Source organism: Cherax quadricarinatus, chromosome 85, assembly GCF_038502225.1.
Source record: "Cherax quadricarinatus isolate ZL_2023a chromosome 85, ASM3850222v1, whole genome shotgun sequence".
In the NCBI taxonomy this organism is placed as follows: Eukaryota; Metazoa; Arthropoda; class Malacostraca; order Decapoda; family Parastacidae; genus Cherax; species Cherax quadricarinatus.
In genome coordinates this window covers 9409548-9437132 of record NC_091376.1, presented here as the reverse complement: position 1 = coordinate 9437132, position 27585 = coordinate 9409548, and the positions used below count along the sequence as shown (strand labels likewise).

At 37.4% G+C, this 27585-nt stretch overlaps 1 protein-coding gene across 3 annotated transcripts; it reads left to right on the top strand.

The window, feature by feature from the left end:
* Positions 1–159: 159 nt before the first annotated feature.
* Positions 160–27439, top strand: LOC128703279 (di-N-acetylchitobiase). Of its 3 annotated transcripts, none has more exons than XM_070103352.1 (8): positions 160–240; positions 7629–8033; positions 8734–8878; positions 13472–13680; positions 17279–17421; positions 18764–18893; positions 24075–24236; positions 25378–27439. In XM_070103352.1, exons 2-8 carry the CDS (start codon positions 7788–7790, stop codon positions 25558–25560), a joined length of 1218 nt encoding a protein of 405 aa, XP_069959453.1. In that variant the 5' UTR covers positions 160–240; positions 7629–7787; the 3' UTR covers positions 25561–27439. The 3 variants fall into 3 exon arrangements, with proteins under 3 accessions (XP_069959453.1, XP_069959454.1, XP_069959455.1); XM_070103353.1 differs by lacking the exon at positions 160–240 and adding an exon at positions 339–468; XM_070103354.1 differs by lacking the exon at positions 160–240 and adding an exon at positions 1901–2004.
* Positions 27440–27585: the final 146 nt, after the last annotated feature.

Genomic DNA, 27585 nt, shown 5'->3' with positions numbered 1-27585 from the left:
TGTCTCCACGTTGGTAAAGTAGAATAAATAAAGAGTAACACTCCCATTCTCACGTAACACACCATATTTAGAAGGAATACACTGAGTGAAGGCATACGAAAGGAATAATTTTCTAGAGTTACCCCCAGTAATACTACTGTGTACACAATTTCTTTGATGTTAAACTAGAGAAAACGTTATTTTTCCGACACTCCAACAACACGACTGCAAAAACATCTATAACAATAACAATAACAATTTGTTAGTTTATTCTACTGTGCGGTGTATTTATCATGTTTATATGTTACGTAGCGTGTTTATTATATATATAATATAGATTATCAAAATGTCTATATTAACGTAATATACGACATTTAATGCGCCTCGGTGATTATTATTGTTATATGATTATTATTATTATATGGCGTCGTCAAGATTAATAAACCACTCTTAGTGATTTTAATGTTTACCTGTAAACCAGCACACAGTGTAAGTTTACTTAGGTACAGGTGCACATGAATATAATTATCAGAGTATATATAAGTATGAAACAGCTTTAAAACACTTGAAATTTTGGAAAATGTTAACACTGGGTGTGGCGGTGACCGTCTTAGTCAGGTGACGGGAGCCGTATAGCAAGTTTTGGTCATAATTTGAAATGTCCATATTAGCGGAACGCCGTAAAGCGGGGCCCTACTGTATTCTTAATGCTAGACACTCACACAAAAGTTATATTTAACATTTTCCTTTAGGGTATTTTTTTTTTTAGCTAACTTACTAACTCTATAAGGAGGTAATCCAGTGTGTGATGGAATCCATAACAACTGTATATTCCTTCCCCTTCCTCTAGAATTTTGAATATTTATGTATGTATCTGGCTTCTACAATGAGTGTATTGTTAGTCATTATATCAAGCTCAGTGTTATAAGTGTGAGCTCAGAACCACTGTGCAGATTTATAATGTGTGAAATATTTGTAGATTTTCTTGAATAAAACTTATTGATTATTCCAAATAAAGCTTATCTTACCTTACTGTATACTGTATAATACAATGATATAAATAATATAGACATTTTTGTATTTGTTATAAATTTATATAATGTGTTTATTGTGCACCAGCTTTCATGAGGCCTAAACAAGAACATTGGACGGGTAGGATTTTTACTGCACCATGACCCTGGTGGGTTTAGTGCTTAGTTTTCATAATAATAATAATAATAATAATAATACTGCTCTATGAAGGGTTTAAAAGCAGTGATAACTTTTTTTTTTAAATCTTCAAATACACACTATGTATACACTGCTGTATGACCCTTGCAGGTTTAGCACTTTTTTTATTATAATAATAATATGTATATGTTTACAGCCAAGTATTTTGTACAATGAGCACAATAGTTAAAATATTATTATTAATAATTCATATCTATGTGAATTATTAATAATATTGTAACATTTAATCAAATAAAAGTAATATTTAATCACATATTGTAATATTTAATCAAATAAACATTTAACTTTGTTTTATACATTTATTTTAATTTACATGTACTCACCTAATTGTGGTTGCAGGGGTTGAGACTCATCTTCTGGCCCCAGCACTGGTACATTGCTAAGTTTTTATTTAAAACAATCTACAACTGGCTTTTCAAACATAAGTTTAAATTTGTACCTGGGTTTTCAGGGCACACAGATGTTATGGGCATACATATACATATGTATAGTATATTATGTAAATTTAACCTGGGATAACCCTGTACATCAGACAATGTGACATTTCTAATGGGGTGAAAAAAATTATCTCATGGTTGAGTAGACAAAAGGCATTATGTGGCTTTCACCTCTTGATTTGTAATGCTTTGTCACTGTCAGATGTACATGTGAACAAAGACATGAGAAGATTAGATTACTAAAGGGTTTGATAACCTAGTTAAATTAGGAAACGCCCCCTATTTAATCTCTCGAATTCTCAGTTATCCTAATGAACCACCCTAAACATTATATCATTTACTTTCAGCTTACAAGAAGGTAAGGTACCTATTCGAGTGCCTGGTAAAATTAGTAAGGAATGTGGAGAATTCTAAGAGAGATACAGTACTGTATGGAGGCAATGGGTCCTGTGTGGCACCTTCCTATGACTTGCCTTCCTAAAAAGAATCCACAATCCCTGGGACCTTAATATTTATTCTTACATTTAAGAGGTTCATTGTTATTAATTAAATAATTAACCATCAAGATGGATGCAGTAATAATAAACTATTTTATGGGAAGCATTGGATAACAGCTACTCTATAGGGTATTGGCCTAAAAGTATTGTACTGTATGCAGTACAGTACTTGGATTGTACTGTACTAGGGTGTCCCATGGCCTGGTAGGCAATGTTCTTGCCTCACACACTTGAGTGTCCGTCGTTTGATCCCGGCATGGGTGGAAACATTGGGCATGTTTCCTTACACCTGTTGTCCTGTTCACCTAGCAAGCAAGTAGGTACCTGGGTGTTGGCTGACTGATATGGGTGGTATCCTGGGGGACAAGATTTAAGGACCCCAAAAATAATAATAATAATAATAATATCTTTTACTACAAGTACATGTACAAGGTATACAGGCCTACCTGACATCAATGACATACTACTGTATATAGAAAGCCACTTGTTATGCAGAGCATTTCGGGCAAATTAGGTCAGTTTTGTCCCAGGATGTGACCCACACCAGTCAACTAACTCCCAGGTACCCATTTTATTGATGGCTGAATATAGACAACCATGTAAGGAAACACGCCCCATGGTTGTACCTTCGCTGGGAATCGAACCCAGACCCTCGCTGTGTGAAGTGAGAGCTTTAGCCACCAGTCCTCGATGATGCAGCGACTTTCTTGGGTTATCCTGGGTGGCTAACCCTCCGGGGTTAAAAATCTGAACAAAACCTTATCTTAGGATGCCAGAACGATGTTGACCACTAAACATACTTCAATTAATCAATCATTCAAGTTTATTCTCTCTAAAGATTACAGTGTGGGGTTTACATATTATAGGATATTGTGTGGTTTACATATTATAAAATACAGAAGGGGCCACTATCACACCTGGCATGACTAGGCATTTCAGGCAGACTAAGATTAATTCAAACTCTCTATATTGGTACAGATTATGGAGCATGTTGATATTAAGGCTAAGTAACTGCATTACAGTTCATAAATTTAGCAGTGTGAATGGTTTTGTCTTGGTACGATACATAGTTTCTATTGAAGCTCCTATATTGGAGTATCTCAGGCAAACTTATGACTAGTTTAAGATTCATTAGGTAATAGTTTTATTACGTATTTCTATGTTTATAGCCAATTGGGTAAAGTGTAAATGTGAATTGAGGGGAATCGCAGATATCGAGAGGAGGTCTAGGTTGTTTTTTATGTGTGTATGATGCGAGGGTCTTGGCAAGAGGCGTGGAGTTAAAAGATAAAGAATCACACACAAAGTGGGAGTTGTCACAGCTGCTCTTTGCTGATGACACTGTGCTCTTGGGAGATTCTGAAGAGAAGTTGCAGAGATTGGTGGATGAATTTGGTAGGGTGTGCAAAAGAAGAAAATTAAAGGTGAATACAGGAAAGAGTAAGGTTATGAGGATAACAAAAAGATTAGGTGATGAAAGATTGAATATCAGATTGGAGGGAGAGAGTATGGAGGAGGTGAACGTATTCAGATATTTGGGAGTGGACGTGTCAGCAGATGGGTCTATGAAAGATGAGGTGAATCATAGAATTGATGAGGGAAAAAGAGTGAGTGGTGCACTTAGGAGTCTGTGGAGACAAAGAACTTTGTCCTTGGAGGCAAAGAGGGGAATGTATGAGAGTATAGTTTTACCAACGCTCTTATATGGGTGTGAAGCGTGGGTGATGAATGTTGCAGCGAGGAGAAGGCTGGAGGCAGTGGAGATGTCATGTCTGAGGGCAATGTGTGGTGTGAATATAATGCAGAGAATTCGTAGTTTGGAAGTTAGGAGGAGGTGCGGGATTACCAAAACTGTTGTCCAGAGGGCTGAGGAAGGGTTGTTGAGGTGGTTCGGACATGTAGAGAGAATGGAGCGAAACAGAATGACTTCAAGAGTGTATCAGTCTGTAGTGGAAGGAAGGCGGGGTAGGGGTCGGCCTAGGAAGGGTTGGAGAGAGGGGGTAAAGGAGGTTTTGTGTGCGAGGGGCTTGGACTTCCAGCAGGCATGCGTGAGCGTGTTTGATAGGAGTGAATGGAGACAAATGGTTTTTAATACTTGACGTGCTGTTGGAGTGTGAGCAAAGTAACATTTATGAAGGGATTCAGGGAAACCGGCAGGCCGGACTTGAGTCCTGGAGATGGGAAGTACAGTGCCTGCACTCTGAAGGAGGGGTGTTAATGTTGCAGTTTAAAAACTGTAGTGTAAAGCACCCTTCTGGCAAGACAGTGATGGAGTGAATGATGGTGAAAGTTTTTCTTTTTCGGGCCACCCTGCCTTGGTGGGAATCGGCCGGTGTGATAATAAATAAATAAAAATGATACAAGAGAATAGGTGGTTTTCATGTAGTTAGCTGACAGTGGGGTGTCAGGGAGATAAGATGTTTTCTAACGGTAGTTTTGAAAGTGATGATTGTGTCTGCAGTTCTAGAGTTTTCAAGTAGGGAGTTCCAGATTTTAGGTCCTTTTATGTACATTGAATTTTTGTATGGGTTTAGCCGGACACAGGTAATGTCAGAGATTTTTGTGCCTGGTGCTATATTTTTAGTTGTTAAAAATGATGCGCCATAATGCTTCCTTACCGTTCACCTAACTCAGTCATAACTGAAAGTTCCCTTTTATAGCTAAAATGGCACAGAGTCAATCTACAAAGTACATGTATGTCACTAGAGCCTACATGATTACATCTTTATAGTCAGACATCAACACATTAGCTGTCATTTTCCTTAGCGATGCTGCCTGTGGGAGTGCCATGACTCCCATCCTTCAGTCCGGGGCTTAGTTGCTAATTAGCAACATTAAAAACATTGAAAAAAGTGAAGTAATAACTTCACTGTTTTCACTGCTTATTGGTGTAAGCTCTTTGACTCGCTATCAAATATCCAGAGCTATAATAATCATCCTTGTTAATACATCCTAATATAATGGAGTGTGTAGCAGTACTGGTATGGACAATCCACCTTGTCCATTGTTGCAGGGTTCACTGGCATGATAGCTGGCAAACAGGAAACTATGCAGGACAAAGTAAACTCACAGGAAATTAGACAGTAGCATATTGGCTGAGGGTACATCAGGCAACGATAGTGTGGTGCAAGCAAAGCCAAGGACCTAGGAGGGCAAGATGCTGATCATCCAGCAGCTAGTGTGATAGTGAGACCAGAGCAGGGGCCTATGGCCTCTCTCTGACTCACAGCATGGGGAGTTCCATATCCAGGCACACAAAAATCATACCTTGGTGGGAAGTATGAAAAATACGGAGGGTAACCTGGTTACACTGAATACAGTATTTGTTTCACGCAATTACATCTTCAGTTGTAATTTAACTTAACCTTCTAATTGGTTGATTGAAGGAATCAAAGATGGCTATATTTATAAAAAATTGTCTCTGTTGCTATGAAGATATCACACACAATGACTGCTCTGTAGACTTCTCTTGTCATCATAATAACATGGGAAATGTAAAATTTTCCACAAGGAATAATCAAAGATGAGATACCCATTTATACCAGTAATGCATTATACACAGTATAAATTCATTCTTATATGATGGAAATAGGTGGACACTGTGTTTTGAGCATGGTACTCTGGGTGGGGCATTGTGGAAATCACAATGTACTATCAAAATAGAATACATGTACATTCCTTGTATGTCTGCAGTTGCAGTCTCCATTATGACTCCTCTGTGTTCTGTTAAATCAACTCTTAGCACTGTCCCTGACCCATCACAGAAGCACATGAGGACTTCCCTAAAATTGCAGATTTTTAATTGTTCTGATGCCGATGAGGAGCCATCAGCATTTGCATGTGCATTTAACGTGGGCAAGTCAACCACTGACATCATTAAAAAAAGATTGCTGAAAGCACTGGGAGCTCTGTAATGCAGTCTATACATCTTAATGCTAAAATATCAACTATAGTAAGAAATCCATTGCTAGAGAAAATCCTAGCAGTGTGGAGTCAAGGACAAGAACCAGAGCAACTGAATGTTTGCTCTACTTCAGTCAGGATTAAGGCCTTGAAAATTTATGACTGCCTGCTACAAGATGAAGGTGATTATAAAGAGGGCAGGGTGCCACTGCAGGGAATTTAAATTAGCATTTATAATACAGTGTAGCTCATCCCTGACAATGCCTCTGGACTGAAAACACTAGCATGTCAACCCAAGTGTGAATGTCTTGTTCTGTTTCCCTGACATAACCTCCCCGATTCAGCCTCTTGATCAGAGAATTATTTTGACAGTCAAGGCCTACTATCTGAGGAGAATTTCCCATCTGCTGAAGGATGCTGACAGACTTAACAAGCCAACAATTTGTAAGTGGTGGAAAGCCTAAAATGTGAGTGATACAATCGACAATGTTAAGACCTCGTGGGACAAAATGAGGTCCTCTACCTTGAATGGTGCTCTGAGAACATTATTATGAACTTCAAGAACTTCCCAAAACTGTCCAAGAGTGTGTGTGAGAAGTTCTCAAGTTGGGACTGAAGGTGGGTGAAAATTTCTCAGACCCTGTGGAGGAACACATTATGGAGCTTTTTGAATCCAATAACAAAGAATTAAAGTGTTGATGACCTGTTTGAGATTACTACAGCTAATACAGAAAAGGAGGATGCAGCACTTCTCATTGTAAAAGACATGAAGAAGCTGGCAGAATTGTTTGCAGAAGGTGAGAGACTTTCTGAATTTGTCATGGATATTGACCCTTTCCTGGAGAGAAGCCTAGAGATAAATCACATAAATAATTGTCTTAGTGCCTACAAGGTGCATACTTAGAAGTGATAAATGGCTAAGCAAACAGGAGCTCTTGAAAGTCTCCTTCACCCACCCTGAGTCCCACTCTAATTGGCCTTTTCACCTCTATTCCTCCATTGGTGATGTTTTATCCCTATGCTGTGGGGTGTTAAATTGAGTTTGCTTATGTGCCATGAGCCAAAAACACATCTTTTGCATAAAGCAAGGAAAACCTGTATATTTACTCTTCATTTGTACATGTGTAGTCTAGCAGTTACCAGTCAGTACAGTCCTTATATTTATGGTACATACTGTACTTGCAACACTGATGATCAATAGTGCTGTGTATCACCAATATAGCACCTTGAATTTTATTTCTCTTATATACTTTGTTCTTATATTGGTAAAATAGAACATCACTAGTGATATGGGGATGAATTTAGTAAAGAACTTTCCACCTGCATGAAAAATAGGCAGTAAGCTGGCATATAGTGAATGAAAGACAAAGACAGAAAAATGATGTTTAACTTAGCGAGAACTTTATCAAGATACCAAGTTAACTTTTAGCAAGTTTATCAAGCTTTTTACTTTTTAAGCTATCCAACCTACTCTAGGTCCCATTGAAGTTAGACAATAGGACCATTGTAATAGATAAATACCACAGAGGGAGAATTGCATTGTAGTGTGTTGCAATTAATACATTATTTGTTTTATTTACAGATACAGTACCTCTCTCTGGATTGAAATACAGTACAAAATTCACTTAACAATAGAGAAAATTTCTAGTGAACCATCAACATTGGGAATATTTACATTCCACTACATGTGTGTAGTACAATAATTATTGAAATATCATCCACACTTAAATAAAGATAAAATATGGCTGGCTCATGTCAGATGTTTGTAATGATACTGGGCATCTTTTCCTGTGTCAGTGGAGAACTACATTCTTTCAGTGCAATAAATACAGAAAAGAAACAAGACCTCTTCCAAGAATCAAGAGATGCCAGCAACCCCTGTCCCTGTAGTGATCCTCTACTATGCATGTCACTTGCAAATGCTGCACAAAGAAATTCATTAGCTCCACATGTCCAGAAATTCTTAGATAAGTCACAGAAAAATGAAGTAAGTATCACATTAATGTTTTAATATCTTTTATAATTAGACCTATCATTGTGATTAACATTCATAATAAACAAATGTAAATAAGTCACTTGGTGATTGAGATTTGAATTTTCTGGTAATTCTAAGACTGCTAGATCTTAAAATGCAGATCTCAGTCTCTCCATTGCAATGTCTATCATTCTTTGGTGGTACATTAATTGTGCAAGTTGTGCAAGAAAGGTATAAAATACTGACAATATGAAAGTTAAGACACATGGAACAAGATTCCATGATGTGTCTTGACTTTCAATTGTGCAAGTTGACCACTTAGCAGTGATATCTGTCTGTACAGTACTGTAATTGATCTAGTGGCATAATTACTGTTAGCATAGCATATAGAATTCACTATATACTACTGTACTGTATTTTGCAGCTACTACTTTGTCAAAGAATAAATTAGGCTACAGAACAGTATAATAAATATCTGATGAAATGCTGAATGTCGATATTCAGTAATGTGTAGAGCAAAGGCAGGTGTGTATTTCTCAAGCTCAACCTGGTGTATTGTATAATAATATTAATATAATAACAGAGTATAGTGATACAAATACTTTTAAATGGATGTGAGGCATGGGTTTTGAATGGTGCAGCAAGCAGGCAATGTTGTCATGCTTGTTAAAATAAAGAGTGTACAAGACTAACTCATTAATTTTCAATCTAGGTTTTCGCTTTTGTTCTTGAATGTGATGCATCTGTTTGGGGAAAGTTCAACTGGTCTAAACTGTCAACTATTGCTCTTGCTGGCTTTTATGATGTGGACCTCCTTTGTCATGCTCATGAAAATGGAGTCAAAGTTGTGAGACTAGGTAAGAACTTTCTTAGTCTTTTTTTTTTTCCTTTGTCCCTCCCATTCTATTCCCATTTTCTGGTTTGGAAAATGCAATATGCTTCTAAAAGAATTTTTATGAATTGAATTAATATCAAGCAAGGTGTGGTATAATGAAATGCTTTACTTGTTAAAATTCTTCCTAAACACACATGTTCATATACTACATACATTAGTACAGATGACAGCTTGGCTTGGTGTAAACTCTGTTATATTAACTGTCAATGTGGTAGTTTAAATTGCTCACTGTATAAGACAAACTAAGGCAGTGTATTATAATGCTTACCTCTAATTTTCATTATCATAATAGAAGCTACATAGAATGCAAGTCATATATTTTTTTGTTATAGGAAGTTTTACACCTATAGGATTTAAAATCAAACAACTTGTAGGAGCAGTGTCTGGTAAAGTATAACATGAAAAACATCATGTCAAATGTCCCAGTAAACAGTGACTTTCAGTCGATGTGGTCAGTCCATCAATCTTGAATAGAAGGAGTGACCACATTGACTCAAGGCTGAGGGACTGATTACCTCATTCTCCTCCTGTTCTTCAAGTTTCTCCTTTGTATGGACTGATGAAACCACTGTGTGGCAAAACGTTTCCTCAATAAAGATACCCAAGAGTTGCACAGTTGTCTAATTTATCAACGTGTAGGTTCTGTGAACCATTCATCTACATCTAATGCATAAAGTGAGGGATACCTGTACTATTTACCATATCAAATATTTGTTTGCACTTGTATCCAGTATGTACATATGCATGGACTGTATCTTTAGTACTGTATATCAGGGGTGGCTCTAGAAGTTTTATATAGGAGGGGCTTGAGGACAGCAATCTAGTTGGAAAAGGGAACAAGGGACTTTGTCTTGAAACAGCATTTTATTGTTGTTGTTATTATTACAGTACGTATTATTATTTGTTGTTGTTATTATTACAGTACGTATTATTACATGTACACATTTATTTATACACACTCATCTGAGTTTTCTTTGATTTTATCTTAATAGTTCTTGGTCTTATTAATTTTCCTTTTATATCCATGGGGAAGTGGAATAAGAATCTTTCCTCCGTAAGCCATGCGTGTTGTAAAAGTCAACTAAAATGCCGGGAACAATGGGCTAGTAACCCCTTTTCCTGTAAAGATTACTAAAAAGAATAAGAAGAAGAAAATTGTCAAAGTGGGAAGTCTGAATGTGCGTGGATGTTGTGCAGATGATAAGAAAGAGATGATTGTGGATGTTATGAATGAGAAGAAGCTGGATGTCCTGGCTTTAAGTGAAACAAAGCTGAAGGGGGTGGGAGAGTTTCAGTGGAGAGGAATAAATGGGATTAGGTCAGGGGTTTCAAATAGAGTTAGAGCTAAAGAAGGAGTAGCAATAATGTTGAAGGATAAGCTATGGCAGGAAAAGAGGGACTATAAATGTATTAATTCAAGGATTATGTGGAGTAAAATAAAGATTGGATGTGAAAAGTGGGTTATAATAAGCGTGTATGCACCTGGAGAAGAGAGAAGTGTAGAGGAGAGAGAGAGATTTTGGGAAATGTTGAGTGAATGCGTGGGGAGTTTTGAATCAAGTGTGAGAGTAATGGTGGTTGGGGATTTTAATGCTAAAGTGGGTAAAAATGTTATGGAGGGAGTAGTAGGTAAATTTGGGGTGCCAGGGGTAAATGTAAATGGGGAGCCTTTAATTGAGCTATGTGTAGAAAGAAATTTGGTAATAAGTAATACATATTTTATGAAAAAGAGGATAAATAAATATACAAGGTATGATGTAGCACGTAATGAAAGTAGTTTATTAGATTATGTATTGGTGGATAAAAGGTTGATGGGTAGGCTCCAGGATGTACATGTTTATAGAGGGGCAACTGATATATCGGATCATTATTTAGTTGTAGCTACAGTTAGAGTAAGAGGTAGATGGGAAAAGAGGAAGGTGGCAACAACAAGTAAGAGGGAAGTGAAAGTGTATAAACTAAGGGAGGAGGAAGTTCGGGTGAGATATAAGCGACTATTGGCAGAAAGGTGGGCTAGTGCAAAGATGAGTAGTGGGGGGGTTGAAGAGGGTTGGAATAGTTTTAAAAATGCAGTATTAGAATGTGGGGCAGAAGTTTGTGGTTATAGGAGGGTGGGGGCAGGAGGAAAGAGGAGTGATTGGTGGAATGATGAAGTAAAGGGTGTGATAAAAGAGAAAAAGGTAGCTTATGAGAGGTTTTTACAAAGCAGAAGTGTTATAAGAAGAGCAGAGTATATGGAGAGTAAAAGAAAGGTAAAGAGAGTGGTGAGAGAGTGCAAAAGGAGAGCAGATGATAGAGTGGGAGAGGCACTGTCAAGAAATTTTAATGAAAATAAGAAAAAATTTTGGAGTGAGTTAAACAAGTTAAGAAAGCCTAGGGAAAATATGGATTTGTCAGTTAAAAACAGAGTAGGGGAGTTAGTAGATGGGGAGATGGAGGTATTGGGTAGATGGCGAGAATATTTTGAGGAACTTTTAAATGTTAAGGAAGAAACAGAGGCAGTAATTTCATGCACTGGTCAGGGAGGTATACCATCTTTTAGGAGTGAAGAAGAGCAGAATGTAAGTGTGGGGGAGGTACGTGAGGCATTACGTAAAATGAAAGGGGGTAAAGCAGCTGGAACTGATGGGATCATGACAGAAATGTTAAAAGCAGGGGGGGATATAGTGTTGGAGTGGTTGGTACTTTTGTTTAATAAATGTATGAAAGAGGGGAAGGTACCTAGGGATTGGCAGAGAGCATGTATAGTCCCTTTATATAAAGGGAAAGGGGACAAAAGAGACTGTAAAAATTATAGAGGAATAAGCTTACTGAGTATACCAGGAAAAGTGTACGGTAGGGTTATAATTGAAAGAATTAGAGGTAAGACAGAATGTAGGATTGCGGATGAGCAAGGAGGTTTTAGAGTGGGTAGGGGATGTGTAGATCAGGTGTTTACATTGAAGCATATATGTGAACAGTATTTAGATAAAGATAGGGAAGTTTTTATTGCATTTATGGATTTAGAAAAGGCATATGATAGAGTGGATAGAGGAGCAATGTGGCAGATGTTGCAAGTATATGGAATAGGTGGTAAGTTATTAAATGCTGTAAAGAGTTTTTATGAGGATAGTGAGGCTCAGGTTAGGGTGTGTAGAAGAGAGGGAGACTACTTCCCGGTAAAAGTAGGTCTTAGACAGGGATGTGTAATGTCACCATGGTTGTTTAATATATTTATAGATGGGGTTGTAAAGGAAGTAAATGCTAGGGTGTTTGGGAGAGGGGTGGGATTAAATTATGGGGAATCAAATTCAAAATGGGAATTGACACAGTTACTTTTTGCTGATGATACTGTGCTTATGGGAGATTCTAAAGAAAAATTGCAAAGGTTAGTGGATGAGTTTGGGAATGTGTGTAAAGGTAGAAAGTTGAAAGTGAACATAGAAAAGAGTAAGGTGATGAGGGTGTCAAATGATTTAGATAAAGAAAAATTGGATATCAAATTGGGGAGGAGGAGTATGGAAGAAGTGAATGTTTTCAGATACTTGGGAGTTGACGTGTCGGCGGATGGATTTATGAAGGATGAGGTTAATCATAGAATTGATGAGGGAAAAAAGGTGAGTGGTGCGTTGAGGTATATGTGGAGTCAAAAAACGTTATCTATGGAGGCAAAGAAGGGAATGTATGAAAGTATAGTAGTACCAACACTCTTATATGGGTGTGAAGCTTGGGTGGTAAATGCAGCAGCGAGGAGACGGTTGGAGGCAGCGGAGATGTCCTGTTTAAGGGCAATGTGTGGTGTAAATATTATGCAGAAAATTCGGAGTGTGGAAATTAGGAGAAGGTGTGGAGTTAATAAAAGTATTAGTCAGAGGGCAGAAGAGGGGTTGTTGAGGTGGTTTGGTCATTTAGAGAGAATGGATCACAGTAGAATGACATGGAAAGCATATAAATCTATAGGGGAAGGAAGGCGGGGTAGGGGTCGTCCTCGAAAGGGTTGGAGAGAGGGGGTAAAGGAGGTTTTGTGGGTAAGGGGCTTGGACTTCCAGCAAGCGTGCGTGAGCGTGTTAGATAGGAGTGAATGGAGACGAATGGTACTTGGGACCTGACGATCTGTTGGAGTGTGAGCAGGGTAATATTTAGTGAAGGGATTCAGGGAAACCGGTTATTTTCATATAGTCGGACTTGAGTCCTGGAAATGGGAAGTACAATGCCTGCACTTTAAAGGAGGGGTTTGGGATATTGGCAGTTTGGAGGGATATGTTGTGTATCTTTATATGTTTATGCTTCTAGACTGTTGTATTCTGAGCACCTCTGCAAAAACAGTGATAATGTGCGAGTGTGGTGAAAGTGTTGAATGATGATGAAAGTATTTTCTTTTTGGGGATTTTCTTTCTTTTTTGGGTCACCCTGCCTCGGTGGGAGACGGCCGACTTGTTGAAAAAAAAAAAAAAAAAAAAATTATTATTTTTTGGGGCTTTAGGGGCTGACTGAATTTTGGGAGCTTCATCTTCCCCTTTGCGATGCACCTGTTGCATTTATATTGTAAATTGAATGTCCCCTGTATGTGTGACAGGCAACATCCCTACAAGTGATCTTCCCAATGCTACTGCACGGCACAACTGGGTAGACTTACAAGTTAGTGATGCTGCTTTGAATTTCTTAGATGGAATTAACATTGACTTTGAAGATGTTGTTGATCCAGACTCTCCAGAGCAAGAAGGACTGAGTAATCTGGTGCAAGAAACAGCAGAAGAGTTTCATAAACTTTTGCCAGGGTCAGAGGTCAGTGGAACGATTTAGACTTAGTTACAAGTTTATATACTAAGTGATATTTTTATTTAATCAAATAATCACTATTTTATATGACTAGCTTTTATCACTCACTCATGTGTTTCATTGTGATGCCACTTATACCTGGTTGACAGGGATTTATATATGGTAGTATTCAAAGATACTAGTTATTGATAAGAGACTTTAATTCAGTGCTCTTCCTTCAAGAGACGTGCTTTGATGCTGGTGAAGGATTTAGTCTAAAATGTTAAGTAATCCTCCCCTCCCCTTCCTCAAATCAAACCTAATTATCCTCATATCTGGATATACTAGTGTTACCTTACTTCATTACTTATTTTGGTTATTGTATGTATGAGGGGTTCCAAAATTACTGAAAATTCTGAATGGTGTAATAAAAATGGAAAATATCTCTTAACCAGAAAAACAATCTGAATTTAGAAAGAATATCCTAGTTAAAATTCAGTTTCTTTGCCTTATCTTGAGTGAGGTGAATGTGTGGTCATGTTGCACTCATCAACTTTTGGTGTGGTTCTTACAAAGTTTAATAATTAGCATTATTTTTCATCCATCATCATCATCATCGTTAGCTAAAAAAAAAGCATGTATATTTTCTTCCTCACAGTCCAACAATAAAATTTTGTGTTGCATTTGGTTATTACAGTACTCACAGAGGAATTTCTAAGCAATAAGTATGAGTAAAGATTATGGGTAGCCCTTGTGAAGGCAAAGAGCGAATCAGTTAAAGATTCTAAAATAATGAAGCAAAGAGCGAATCAATAAAGATTTTAACCCTTAAACTGTCCACACGTAGATATACGTTCACGTGAGGTGGGCTCCAAACATAGATCAACGTTTTATTTTTCATTCCTTCAAATTTGGTGCGATAGGCCTGAGTCGCCGAGACATGAAAGAATGGGTCTGTGCACTCATTGTGCGCACTATGAAAAAAATTGGGGACTACTTAGTACCTTGTGGGAGCACCAGTTCAACTGAGCACCAGCTAGAGCAAATAGCATGGCAAACACCACTGATTCACTGATGTCATGTCATATTAACACTCACATTTTAAGAGGAAAGTAAAAATAGGTTAGATAAATGCATGAGTGGGTGTGGGTGGGTGTGAGTTAGACCTGACTAGCTTGTGCTACTGGGTCAGATGTCGTCCTCCTTCTTTCAGTGGATGTGACCTAACTAGGTGGGTCATTGGTCTAAGCTGGGAGGTGACATGGACATGCCTTGCATGGGCCAGTAGGCCTGCAGCAGTGTTCCTTCTTTCTTATGTTCTTATGTATTTGGCTGGCTTTGGCTGTCTTTGTCTGTATCTGTCTATATCTCTGTCTTTGTATATCTCTGTCTGTATCACCTTCTATTTGTATCTTGTCTATGTCTCTCACATGTACTCAAATACAGTTATTATACATAATGTAAATTACCTAGGATAACCCAAAAATTCCAGGCCAAGTGCTATACATTGTTTGTAGATATAAGACATAAATAAACATGATGCAAGTAATAGCAGTGTCACTTGCTCAGCAATCAGGAAGCGGCTCATACACCACAAACCAACAGGTTTACTAGCCGCTCCCTGAGACAGAGACAAGCAGATGGAAAGACAGATACACACAGGTAGACAGAAAGATAAGCAGAACTAGACAGACAGATAAGCAGAGCTAGGCAGACAAACAGATAGATGTACAGATAGACAGATACAGGCAGACAGTCAGGCAGACAGATAGACTGACAGACAGACATACAAAGACATGTTTGTGTGCAAGAGTAAAAATATATAAAGGCAAGGTTTTCCCTTCCAGCAGCGCACATTCATCAAATGTCACTTGTTATCTGACGTTGTCATAAGACCATTATTCAAGGAGTTCATATTATACTCCAGGCACACACAGAAGACAGAAAGATAAGCTAAACTGGACAGGTAGATAAGCAGAGCTAGGCAGATAGACAGATGTACAGATAGACAGACAGATAGATGTACAGATAGACAGGCAGACAGACAGACATACAAAGACATGTTTGTGTGCAAGAGTAAAAACATATAAAGGCAAGGTTCCCTCCAGCAGGGCACATTCATCAAATGTCACTTATCTGACCCTTGTCATAATACAATTCTTCAAGGAGGATCATACTCCAACATGTCTAAAACATTGCTGGGACCTATAAATACTTTGTAGTATATACGTATTTCTAGACAATAGTAAATAACCAGGGCAGGTGAAAATGTTCACCTGTCAGTGTGATTGTTACAATTTGAGTACTATTTCAGAACAAAGACTGATTATGAAATCACAAGAACTATTATAAATTGTCATTATCAGAACATAGAAATTATATAAATTAAAATAAAAACGAGGAAAAAAGGTAAATCGGCAACACTTCTGCAAGCGGCAGGACTGGATGTAGCCATCAGGTGAGCATCCAGAGACAACTTCGTGGTCTTATATCTCAGTAAGTACCAGTCTTAATTTTTTTTTTTGTCTTATACCACACAGAAAATTGCCCTCTTTAATTAAAAAAAAAAAAATAAAAATATTTGGAGTGCCACGCAGGTGAACGTAGATCTACGTTTGGACAGTTTAAGGGTTAAAACCATAATATAATTCATATTACTGCATTGTATTGTACTATGTTACCATACTGTACTTAGTCTATATTCATTATGACTCCCAGAGCCTAGCTCACAGATAATACCATAATATTATACATGAGTTCCAGATTTAGAGCCCAGCTGTGGAGAAGAGTTTTAGGATATTAATGCATAGCTCTTGGTCAAAAGTCCATGAATTCAAAACTCACAAGTAAAGACAGCATATGATAATTTATCATTAGTGAAGCCTTGTATATGATCATTTGATATCTGCACTATGCTAACAAGATTTCTTTATAATGCAACAAAAGCAAGAAGGATAGACATACACATAAAGGCTGTCATTATCCAAGCTGGACATCTTAATATTTTGCACTAGTAGGCTTGCTACATTTCTGTTTCTGTCTCAAGAACATGTAAGATGGTGAGTAATTCTTATAAGCTTTTACTTTCATTCAGTTTACTTTCATTCAGGGGTCAATGCCCCCATGGCTGGTTCATGACCAGGCATACTTTACGTTCCTGTGTGTTTCCTAATATTGTGTTGTGGTTCCCATTTCTGTAGTATTTCCTTACCAATTTAATAGGTTTTAGTAAGCCTGGTCAGAGATTGGCCCATAGGAGTGATGATTCTTGGAACCATCAACAGATATACTGACAGATATCAAATACTATACTCTGCCTTGGTGGAGAATAGCAACAAAATTACAAATAATACTTACTCATTCTTTATAGTTCCAGTGTGCTTTCAGCATCTTTGTCTTGATTTTTATATTCAGAATTAAATTATTCCTTCAGATTGAATCTTGTTTACCTACCTTGAATAACTTGCTGTAGTTTCACCATCTCTATTCAGTTACTCCATAAAACTGAAGATCATTGAACCAGTTGCAGTAATATGTAATTCATTTCTAACTGAATCTTGTTTATTATACAGTATTTGCATACACCTTTTTATTTTGATTGCTCACACAGCTTTGACCATGGCAGGTATCATTTGATGTAGCATGGTCAGCAAATGGGATTGATGGACGGTATTATGACTACAAGCAAATTGCAAACTACAGTGATCTTATTTTCATCATGGCATATGATGAACAAAGTCAGATATTTGATGGCCCATGCACTGCCAGGTAAACAAGGTGCTCATTATGTAGTATTTGTGAAGGTATGATAATAAGGTTAGTTGTAATTTCTCTGTATAATTATTTCATAACTGAGGAAAACTATTCACTTTGGAAGTCATAGGCATCCTAAGATACGTTGCTATCTACCTCAAACAGCACTACTTACATTGTACTATGCTCTAATCCATCTTTACCTCACCTATTGTTTTTGTGCCTGAATCTACTACATTTGATTACCTAAAACCAATAATAACTCAACAAAAAGCTGTTGTAAGAACGAATACTTAATCCAGTGCCAGACAACCTGCTTCCCCACTCTTCAAAATTTAAACTTATTTAATATGTACTCCTACTACAGCCTGGTCAACCAGGCTGTTGCTGTTGGTGGCCCACACCCCCACATATCCATCACAACCTGGTTGATTTGTGTAAAAATTCATTACACATTAAAGGCCCTAAAATCCAGAACTCCTTGCCTGAAGTTTCTAAAGGTCCCCTATCTGCCAGTTGCTTCAGAGCTATTGTTAAAAATTGCCTCATCTCTGTAATGTAATCTTGACAGCAATATGCAAAACTTATTCTTATCCAATTCTGTCCTTGTTTTTCTTCCAGCCTTCCTTCAGCTCCCATATATAATTAGTACAGTAACATACATTTCCCATTATTTGTATTGTGATTTAGTTAAGTAACTTGCTGTAGTTTCACCATCTCTATTCAGTCATTCCATAAAACTGAAGATCATTGAACCAGTTGAAATAATACGAAATTCATTTCTAATTGACCATTTGTCATTTGCTACCTTTCTTATACTTATGATTGTAATTACCTACACAAGCAGTCTTACATAATAGCTATGTCTAGCTCTTAAGTAGCATGTAAGCCTTAAGATAAGTTGCCCAAAATGCACTGCATAATTAATGGCTCTCTTTTATGCTTACTGATTCATGTATCTGCATTATTTGTATAACTCAGAGAAATAAATTGTTGTCATTTGAGTGTAGCTTATTTCTAAATTACTCCAGGCATGATACTGTGGCTTTTATTCATGATGAGGTTTCTTAATCTCAACTTGGCAATACAGTAATTTGCAACTGGGATTGATAAAATGCTGTAGTATTAAAAAATCTATTATTATTATAGGAAGCACAAAACCTGTAAGAGGCCATAAAGTGTCTAGGAGTGGGGGGCACAAGCATCAAGGCACGTACATCCCTTGAAGGAATTAAAAGGCTTAATCATCTATGCAAAATATTAGGTAGTGTAGTACATTAGTATCATTAGTTTGACTTTTATATAAAAAAAAAATTACATCAGTTAAGCTTATTTCAATATTTTTGTCTCAATACAGACCAAACTCTGGAATCTACAAGACAGCTAAAGGCATTCAGACATACTTGGATCTGGATATTCCAGCAAATAAAATGATATTAGGAGTACCTTGGTATGGTTACAACTACCCATGCATTTTACTGGACCAGGTAGGAAAAATACTTTTCTAAATCATTCTAAAAATAAGATTAGTTCTAATTTGGTATTTACATTTATTTGGTTACCAGTTAGTAATGTCATACTAATAAAGCTGTTTGTTTTATATTATCACAAATGTGTAATTACTTTTTTTTTTTAACAAGTCGGCTGTCTCTCACCGAGGCAGGGTGACCCAAAAAGAAAGAATATCCCCAAAAAGAAAATACTTTCATTATCATTTAACACTTTCACCTCACTCACACATAATCACTGTTTTTGCAGAGGTACCCAGAACACAACAGTTTAGAAGCATATATGTATAAAGATACACAACATATCCCTCCAAACTGCCAATATCCCAAACCCCTCCTTTAAAGTGCAGGCATTGTACTTCCCATTTCCAGGACTCAAGTCCGGCTATATAAAAATAACTGGTTTCCCTTAATCCTTTCACTAAATATTACCCTGCTCACACTCCAATAGCGCGTCAGGTCCCAAATACCATTCGTCTCCATTCACTCCTATCTAACACGCTTACGCACGCTTGCTGGAAGTCCAAGCCCCTCGCTCATAAAACCTCCTTTACCCCCTCCCTCCAACCTCTTTGAGGACAACCCCTACCCCACCTTCCTTCAAACAAGAACATTATAATTATTTTTTTTTTTCAACAAACCGGCCGTATCCCACCAAGGCAGGGTGACCCAAAAAGAAAAACGAAAGTTTCTCTTTTTAAATTTAGTAATTTATACGGGAGAAGGGGTTACTAGCCCCTTGCTCCCTTATAATTAATTATAATTAATTATTTATATATGAGGAGTGAGCTACAACTTTTTACTCTTAACTTTCAAATGACTCCTGGAACTTACCTTTCATCATAAGAATGGAATGTTTTCAACCTGGAACCAGGAGATTTGTTCCCATTTTTCCATTAATATGCCAGAAAAGTGTGTAACAAACACACATGGCAGAAAATGCTCCATACATACCATCGAAGAGGTATAGAATAATGCTGCTGATCGGTCATTACTGCATGATTAGTGTATAATTGTACAGCATGCAAAATTAGCAAAAATAAAAAAAAAAAAGAATAAGAAGAAAATTGTCAAAGTGGGAAGTCTGAATGTGCATGGATGTTGTGCAAATGATAAGAGATGATTGTGGATGTAATGAATGAGAAGAAGCTGGATGTCCTGGCTTTAAGTGAAACAAAGCTGAAGGGGGTGGGAGAGTTTCAGTGGAGAGGAATAAATGGGATTAGGTCAGGGGTTTCAAATAGAGTTAGAGCTAAAGAAGGAGTAGCAATAATGTTGAAGGATAAGATATGGCAGGAAAAGAGGGACTATAAATGTATTAATTCAAGGATTATGTGGAGTAAAATAAAGGTTGGATGTGAAAAGTGGGTTATAGTAAGTGTATATGCACCTGGAGAAGAGAGAAGTGTAGAGGAGAGAGAGAGATTTTGGGAAATGTTGAGTGAATGCATGGGGAGTTTTGAACCAAGTGTGAGAGTACTTGTGGTTGGGGGTTTCAATGCTAAAGTGGGTAAAAATGTGGTAGAGGGAGTAGTAGGTAAATTTGGGGTGCCAGGGGTAAATGAAAATGGGGAGCCTTTAATTGAGCTATGTGTAGAAAGAGATTTGGTAATAAGTAATACATATTTTATGAAAAAGAGGATAAATAAATATACAAGATATGATGTAGCATGTAATGAAAGTAGTTTGTTAGATTATGTATTGGTGGATAAAAGGTTAATGGGTAGGCTCCAGGATGTACATGTTTATAGAGGGGCAACTGATATATCGGATCATTATTTAGTTGTAGCTACAGTTAGAGTAAGAGGTAGATGGGACAAGAGAAAGGTGGCAACAACAAGTAGGAGGGAAGTGAAAGTGTATAAACTAAGGGAGGAGGAAGTTCGGGCGAGATATAAGCGACTATTGGCAGAAAGGTGGGCTAGTGCAAAGATGAGTAGTGGGGGGGTTGAAGAGGGTTGGAATAGTTTTAAAAATGCAGTATTAGAATGTGGGGCAGAAGTTTGTGGTTATAGGAGGGTGGGGGCAGGAGGAAAGAGGAGTGATTGGTGGAATGATGAAGTAAAGGGTGTGATAAAAGGGAAAAAGTTAGCTTATGAGAGGTTTTTACAAAGCAGAAGTGTTATAAGAAGAGCAGAGTATATGGAGAGTAAAAGAAAGGTGAAGAAAGTGGTGAGAGAGTGCAAAAGGAGAGCAGATGATAGAGTGGAAGAGGCACTGTCAAGAAATTTTAATGAAAATAAGAAAAAAATTTGGAGTTAAACAAGTTAAGAAAGCCTAGGGAACATATGGATTTATCAGTTAAAAACAGAGTAGGGGAGTTAGTAGATGGGGAGAGGGAGGTATTAGGTAGACGGCGAGAATATTTTGAGGAACTTTTAAATGTTGAGGAAGAAAGGGAGGCGGTAATTTCATGCACTGGCCAGGGAGGTATACCATCTTTTAGGAGTGAAGAAGAGCAGAATGTAAGTGTGGGGGAGGTACGAGAGGCATTACGTAGAATGAAAGGGGGTAAAGCAGCTGGAACTGATGGGATCATGACAGAAATGTTAAAAGCAGGGGGGGATATAGTGTTGGAGTGGTTGGTACTTTTGTTTAATAAATGTATGAAAGAGGGGAAGGTACCTAGGGATTGGCAGAGAGCATGTATAGTCCCTTTATATAAAGGGAAGGGGGACAAAAGAGATTGTAAAAATTATAGAGGAATAAGTTTATTGAGTATACCAGGAAAAGTGTATGGTAGGGTTATTATTGAAAGAATTAGAGGTAAGACAGAATGTAGGATTGCGGATGAGCAAGGAGGTTTCAGAGTGTGCAGGGGTTGTGTAGATCAAGTGTTTACATTGAAGCATATATGTGAACAGTATTTAGATAAAGGTAGTGAAGATTTTATTGCATTTATGGATTTAGAAAAGGCATATGATAGAGTGGATAGGGGAGCAATGTGGCAGATGTTGCAAGTATATGGAATAGGTGGTACGTTACTAAATGCTGTTAAGAGTTTTTATGAGGATAGTGAGGCTCAGGTTAGGGTGTGTAGAAGAGAGGGAGACTACTTCCCGGTAAAAGTAGGTCTTAGACAGGGATGTGTAATGTCACCATGGTTGTTTAATATATTTATAGATGGGGTTGTAAAAGAAGTAAATGCTAGGGTGTTCGGGAGAGGGGTGGGATTAAATTATGGGGAATCAAATACAAAATGGGAATTGACACAGTTACTTTTTGCTGATGATACTGTGCTTATGGGAGATTCTAAAGAAAAATTGCTAAGGTTAGTGGATGAGTTTGGGAGTGTGTAAAGGTAGAAAGTTGAAAGTGAACATAGAAAAGAGTAAGGTGATGAGGATATCAAAGGATTTAGATAAAGAAAAATTGGATATCAAATTGGGGAGGAGTAGTATGGAAGAAGTAAATGTTTTCAGATACTTGGGAGTTGACGTGTCGGCGGATGAATTTATGAAGGATGAGGTTAATCATAGAACTGATGAAAGAAAAAAGGTGAGTGGTGCGTTGAGGTATATGTGGAGTCAAAAAACATTATCTATGGAGGCAAAGAAGGGAATGTATGAAAGTATAGTAGTACCAACACTCTTATATGGGTGTGAAGCTTGGGTTGTAAATGCAGCAGTGAGGAGGCGGTTGGAGGCAGTGGAGATGTCCTGTCTAAGGGCAATGTGTGGTGTAAATATTATGCAGAAAATTCGGAGTGTGGAAATTAGGAGAAGGTGTGGAGTTAATAAAAGTATTAGTCAGAGGGCTGAAGAGGGGTTGTTGAGGTGCTTTGGTCATTTAGAGAGAATGGATCAAAGTAGAATGACATGGAGAGCATTTAAATCTGTAGGAGAAGGAAGGCAGGGTAGGGGTCGTCCTCGAAAGGGTTGGAAGGAAGGGGTAAGGGAGGTTTTGTGGGCGAGGGGCTTGGACTTCCAGCAGGCGTGCATGAGCGTGTTTGATAGGAGTGAATGGAGATGAATGGTATTTGGGACTTGACGATCTGTTGGAGTGTGAGCAGGGTAATATTTAGTGAAGGGATTCAGGGAAACCGGCTATTTTTATATAGCCGGACTTGAGTCCTGGAAATGGGAAGTACAATGCCTGCACTCTAAAGGAGGGGTTTTGGGATATTAGCAGTTTGGAGGGATATGTTGTGTATCTTTATATGTATATGCTTCTAAACTGTTGTGTTCTGAGCACCTCTGCAAAAACAGTGATTATGTGTGAGTGTGGTGAAAGTGTTGAATGATGATGAAAGTATTTTCTTTTTGGGGATTTTCTTTCTTTTTGGGTCACCCTGCCTCGGTGGGAGACTGCCGACTTGTTAAAAAAAAAAAAATGACGAGATACATAAAAATTGTGTGCAGTGCAAAAATAGTGAAGTGATGTTTAGAAAAGATTTGCCTGCAGTGCAAAAATAGTGAAGTGATGTTTAGAAAAGATTTGCCTGTACCTAACATTTTTAACATACGTAGATGAAGAAGGCACATGTGAAACAACTGGGTAATTTTGTTTTGGAGACATTTTGCTTACTACTGGCTTTATCAGTTCAGTACAGAAAAATATTACTGGAAATAATGAAAGATTTGGCATAACAGTTTGAGGTGATCAGCCTTTCAACATGTCAAATGTGTAATAGTTTGAGGTGATCAGTCCCTCAACCTTGAAAGGAGGTATTTGGTCCAACATTGCTCATGCCTGAAATTGGAGACCTACATATATACTGGCAACAGGAAAGGTGAAGCATTTAAGAGATAGGGTCACAGATGGGCAGAGCTGACTAGTGGAAGTAGGCCATGCCAATAAGTTAGGCAAGAATTTGAGTTGTAGAAGAATTTCTCTGAGTGTTAAATTTTCATTAGTAGTGTGTTTCACATTCTTGATCATTGAATGATAAATCATGTTATACCTTATTCTACATTCATGTAACATTGTCAATGCTTTCACATGTTAATAATAATAATGTAATCAAACTAAGTGCTAAACCCATAAGGGACTTTTACTTGTTATGGTTCAGCATTAAGAGCAGCAGTTTTACTAGTTTATATGCATTAATTAGAATATTGATTATTTTCATTATTTATTTGCATTACCTTATAATAATAAGTTTATTAAACTTTTTATGTATGTGTTTATCTGCTTTTAGTGAGCATTTAATGTTTACAGAATGACACCTGCTACATTGAGGAAATTCCATTCCGAGGTGCCAACTGCAGTGATGCAGCTGGAAAGCAGTTTCCTTATAGCTATATGGTTGCAACCCGTGAAGAATTCAATGCAACTTACCACTGGGATGAAAACTCTTTAAGCCCATGGTATAATATCAAGGTAAACAAGTTTTTTTATTAGCTGCCAATTTATTGTAATTACCTTTTTATAAACAGTGGACCCCCGCCTTACGATCAGCTTCCAACTCAAACAATTATGTAAGTGTATTTTTGTAAGTGCTTTTGTACGTGTATTTTTGGGGGTCTGAAACAGACTAATCTAATTTACAGTATTCCTTATGGGAACAAATTCGTTCGGTAACGGCACCCGAACAGACTTCTGGAATGAATTAATATCGTAAGGCGGGGGTCCACTGTATATATATATATATTCGTGTATGTATCCCATCCTTATTTTTTATATATTTCTGTGTAGGTATCCCATCCTTTTTTTTTTATAAATTTCTGTGTATGCATCCCGTCATTGCTGTAGTCTTACAGTTTTGTAACTGAAACTCATTTTCCTACATCTGTTGTGTTCCTCTGGTATCACCCCTCAAGGAAGGTTCCTTGATGTTGGTGAGGGGCTCTTGATTTAGGGAATTGGATCTGTGCTCCAGTTCCCCGAATTAAGCCTGAATGCCTTCCACATCCCCCCCCCAGGCGCTGTATAATCCTCCGGGTTTAGCGCTTCCCCCTTGATTATAATAATAATAAATCCCCTGGTATCAAGGAACTTTTTTTGAGGGAAGGGTGTCATTTACCTTGTGAACGGAAGGCAACCAGGTTTGATCTAAAAAAGGGAGATTAATTGTACTTGCTTGGACTGAGATTCTTTCACTAGCGTCATGGTTGACAAAGAACCCTTGATCAAAGTGTTACCTGCATTTACAAAAGCCAGTTTTGAGCATATTATTACTACTAAATAATCATTATTGTAGAAGGGGATATATTTCTGATATCATGAGTGCATAATGTAGCAGAGGATTTTCTTCAAAGTTTGTTATTAAGCATCACTCCTTAATCCTCCTTTCAAGGTATGTTCTTGTTCTATGTTAGCAGGACATGCTCACTTGATGATTTCCTTTTGTTTTAGCCTTTATTGTGATATGTTATTGAGTATTCATATCTGATTCCTTGTTTCCTCTCAAGAACATGTCAGAGAAAGGTCATCATGCTTATGAGAAATGGGTTTTAAATTTCAAAACATTCCTTTCATCTTCAATTTCATTCAGTATTTTAAATAAAATTCCCTTTTGAAGGACAATCAGGGTCAAGACCGTCAAATGCGATATGATGATGGACAGAGTCTTCTTTACAAGTACATGCTGGCCATAATGACTGGAATGCGTGGTGTTGGCATGTGGACGGCCAACTTTCTTGATTATTCAGCAACGGATGAAGCTATTGCTCAACAGGAATTGATGTGGAGTCTGTTACCATAAATTGTTATAACCTTTTATTGTAGTAAATATCTGTATCTTGAATGCCTTATTTTCTCTGGGAATTTTGCCTCCACAAAAAGATGATTTTTGTATAGAAATTACAAATTGTTTTGATGAAAATTAAACCTAATATATGATTACTGATAGTACAGTGTATAATAAAGCCTGTGAAATTTCAGTGATTATTGTCATCTGCTAAGTGTGACTGAGTTGTAATAAGAGGTTATTATAGCTCAACTTGATGTTGGAGAATAAGCAAGATAACACTTATGGAGGGCTTCAGGGAAATAAGTTAACTAAACTTGAGTCCTGGAAGTGGGGAAATACAGTGTCTGCACTCTGAAGAAGGGGTGGTGACATTGCAATTTGAAGAGTCATTTGGAATTGTGATGTCTGTTCCCTTCTGGGACCCTTGTAGGTTTAGTGCTTCTTTTGATTATAATAATAATAATAATAATGTGCCCTTGTGGCAAGACAGCCAGTGAATGAATGAAGAGTTTCCTTTTATTTTGGGTCACCTTACCTCAGTGGGAGATGGCTGATAAATTTAAAAACAAAAACTAATAATGATAGCATAATGTGGGAGTTGGGCAGATAAGAGCCTCATACTGTAAGTAATATCAAAAACTTTGTGTTCTCTTTATCAAATATAAATGTGTTGCACATTTAGCACCAGGCAATGTTTTACTCGTAATATGCATATAGTACTTTGCAATTTCTTCCTTTGTAGGAGAAAATTCTAGGGATATTGTGTTATCAGTTAACAAACTCAGTACTATATTAGGGACAGGGCCTCCCACTTATAACCTTGTTGTGTTCTGATTATTTTTTTTCATCTTGAGTGTTTGGAACCTGGAACCTATTTTCCCATAGAGCCATGTTACAATTGGAGATGAGTTTCTGAAATTGAGTTATGTACCACAACTTTTCGAAAAAAAAAAGGAACAGAAGTTTTTTTAGTTCTTAAATCATCAGTATTAATAATGTTGTTGCTTGTTGATCTAGAAATGTGCAGAGAAGGTTCATGTTGCCCTGCTAGGCCTAGTTGGATGCAGTGAGGTTTAGACCTTCAAATATGTGACTTAAATGGGTTATCCAAGGTTATATTTGCGTAATGTACTTTTTATGTGCCCATAACGTGTGCTGTCAAGACCATTGTAAAAAAAAATTCTATAATGTATCCAAAATCTAAATAAAACACTTATTCAATAAACTTATGTAAGTAAAACTCCTGTTGGAAGTGTGTATTTGACACAGCTACCATGTATTCCAGAGAAAATAAGCACACATTCTTTCCATAGAAAATGGACATAGCTAAAACAATGCCTGGGGCTATTATTTCTTTACACAGTTGTCTTGTTTTCTTTTAAAACACTCAGACTTTCACTCATTCCCTTTTTTAGCACCTCCAATATTACTAGTATTTCTTTTATATGCCATGGTTACCAGAGGCGTTGTAAGGGGGGGGGGGCGGGCCACCCCGGGTGACACCATTTAGGGGGTGACACCAAAGAGCCTCTAAAGAAGGTGACACTAATGACCAAAACCATGCTGCAGCAACCTAAGAGAAAAATTCTTCGTTTCTATATAGCCTATTATATTATTATTATTATTATTTCTTATAATCAAAAAAGAAGCGCTAAGCCACAAGGGCTATACAGCATAGCCTATTATAGGATTACAAGTACAAACAGGCCTATATAGGCAAATCGTTGATTTTGATGATGCGATAGATAATTTTGCAGGATTGAAGGCAAGGAAATGATATATCAGATTCTTCGAGATGTTACCTGTACTCAAGTTTAAATCGGAACTAGTGTTTTTCTTTATTTTTCATTGTTCAAGATGAATAAATGTAGGATCTGTTGCTGTACTCAAAGTGGTGTTTGAGTTTATATTTCCTCAATATTACTACGATTATTTATTTTATCATTACTAAAGTTCTGTTTATGGCCTTCAAACGTTCTCATTGCTAAACATTAGTCACTGGTCATGCAACAGTGATGTAACGGGAGTTTACTACCC

Coding starts and splice junctions, on each gene's coding strand:
- LOC128703279 (XM_070103352.1), top strand. CDS start 7,788: ATGGCTGGCTCATGTCAGATGTTTGTAATGATACTGGGCATCTTTTCC. Junction 8,879..13,471: donor AGTCAAAGTTGTGAGACTAG/GTAAGAACTTTC, acceptor TATGTGTGACAG/GCAACATCCCTACAAGTGAT. Junction 13,681..17,278: donor AACTTTTGCCAGGGTCAGAG/GTCAGTGGAACG, acceptor TGACCATGGCAG/GTATCATTTGATGTAGCATG.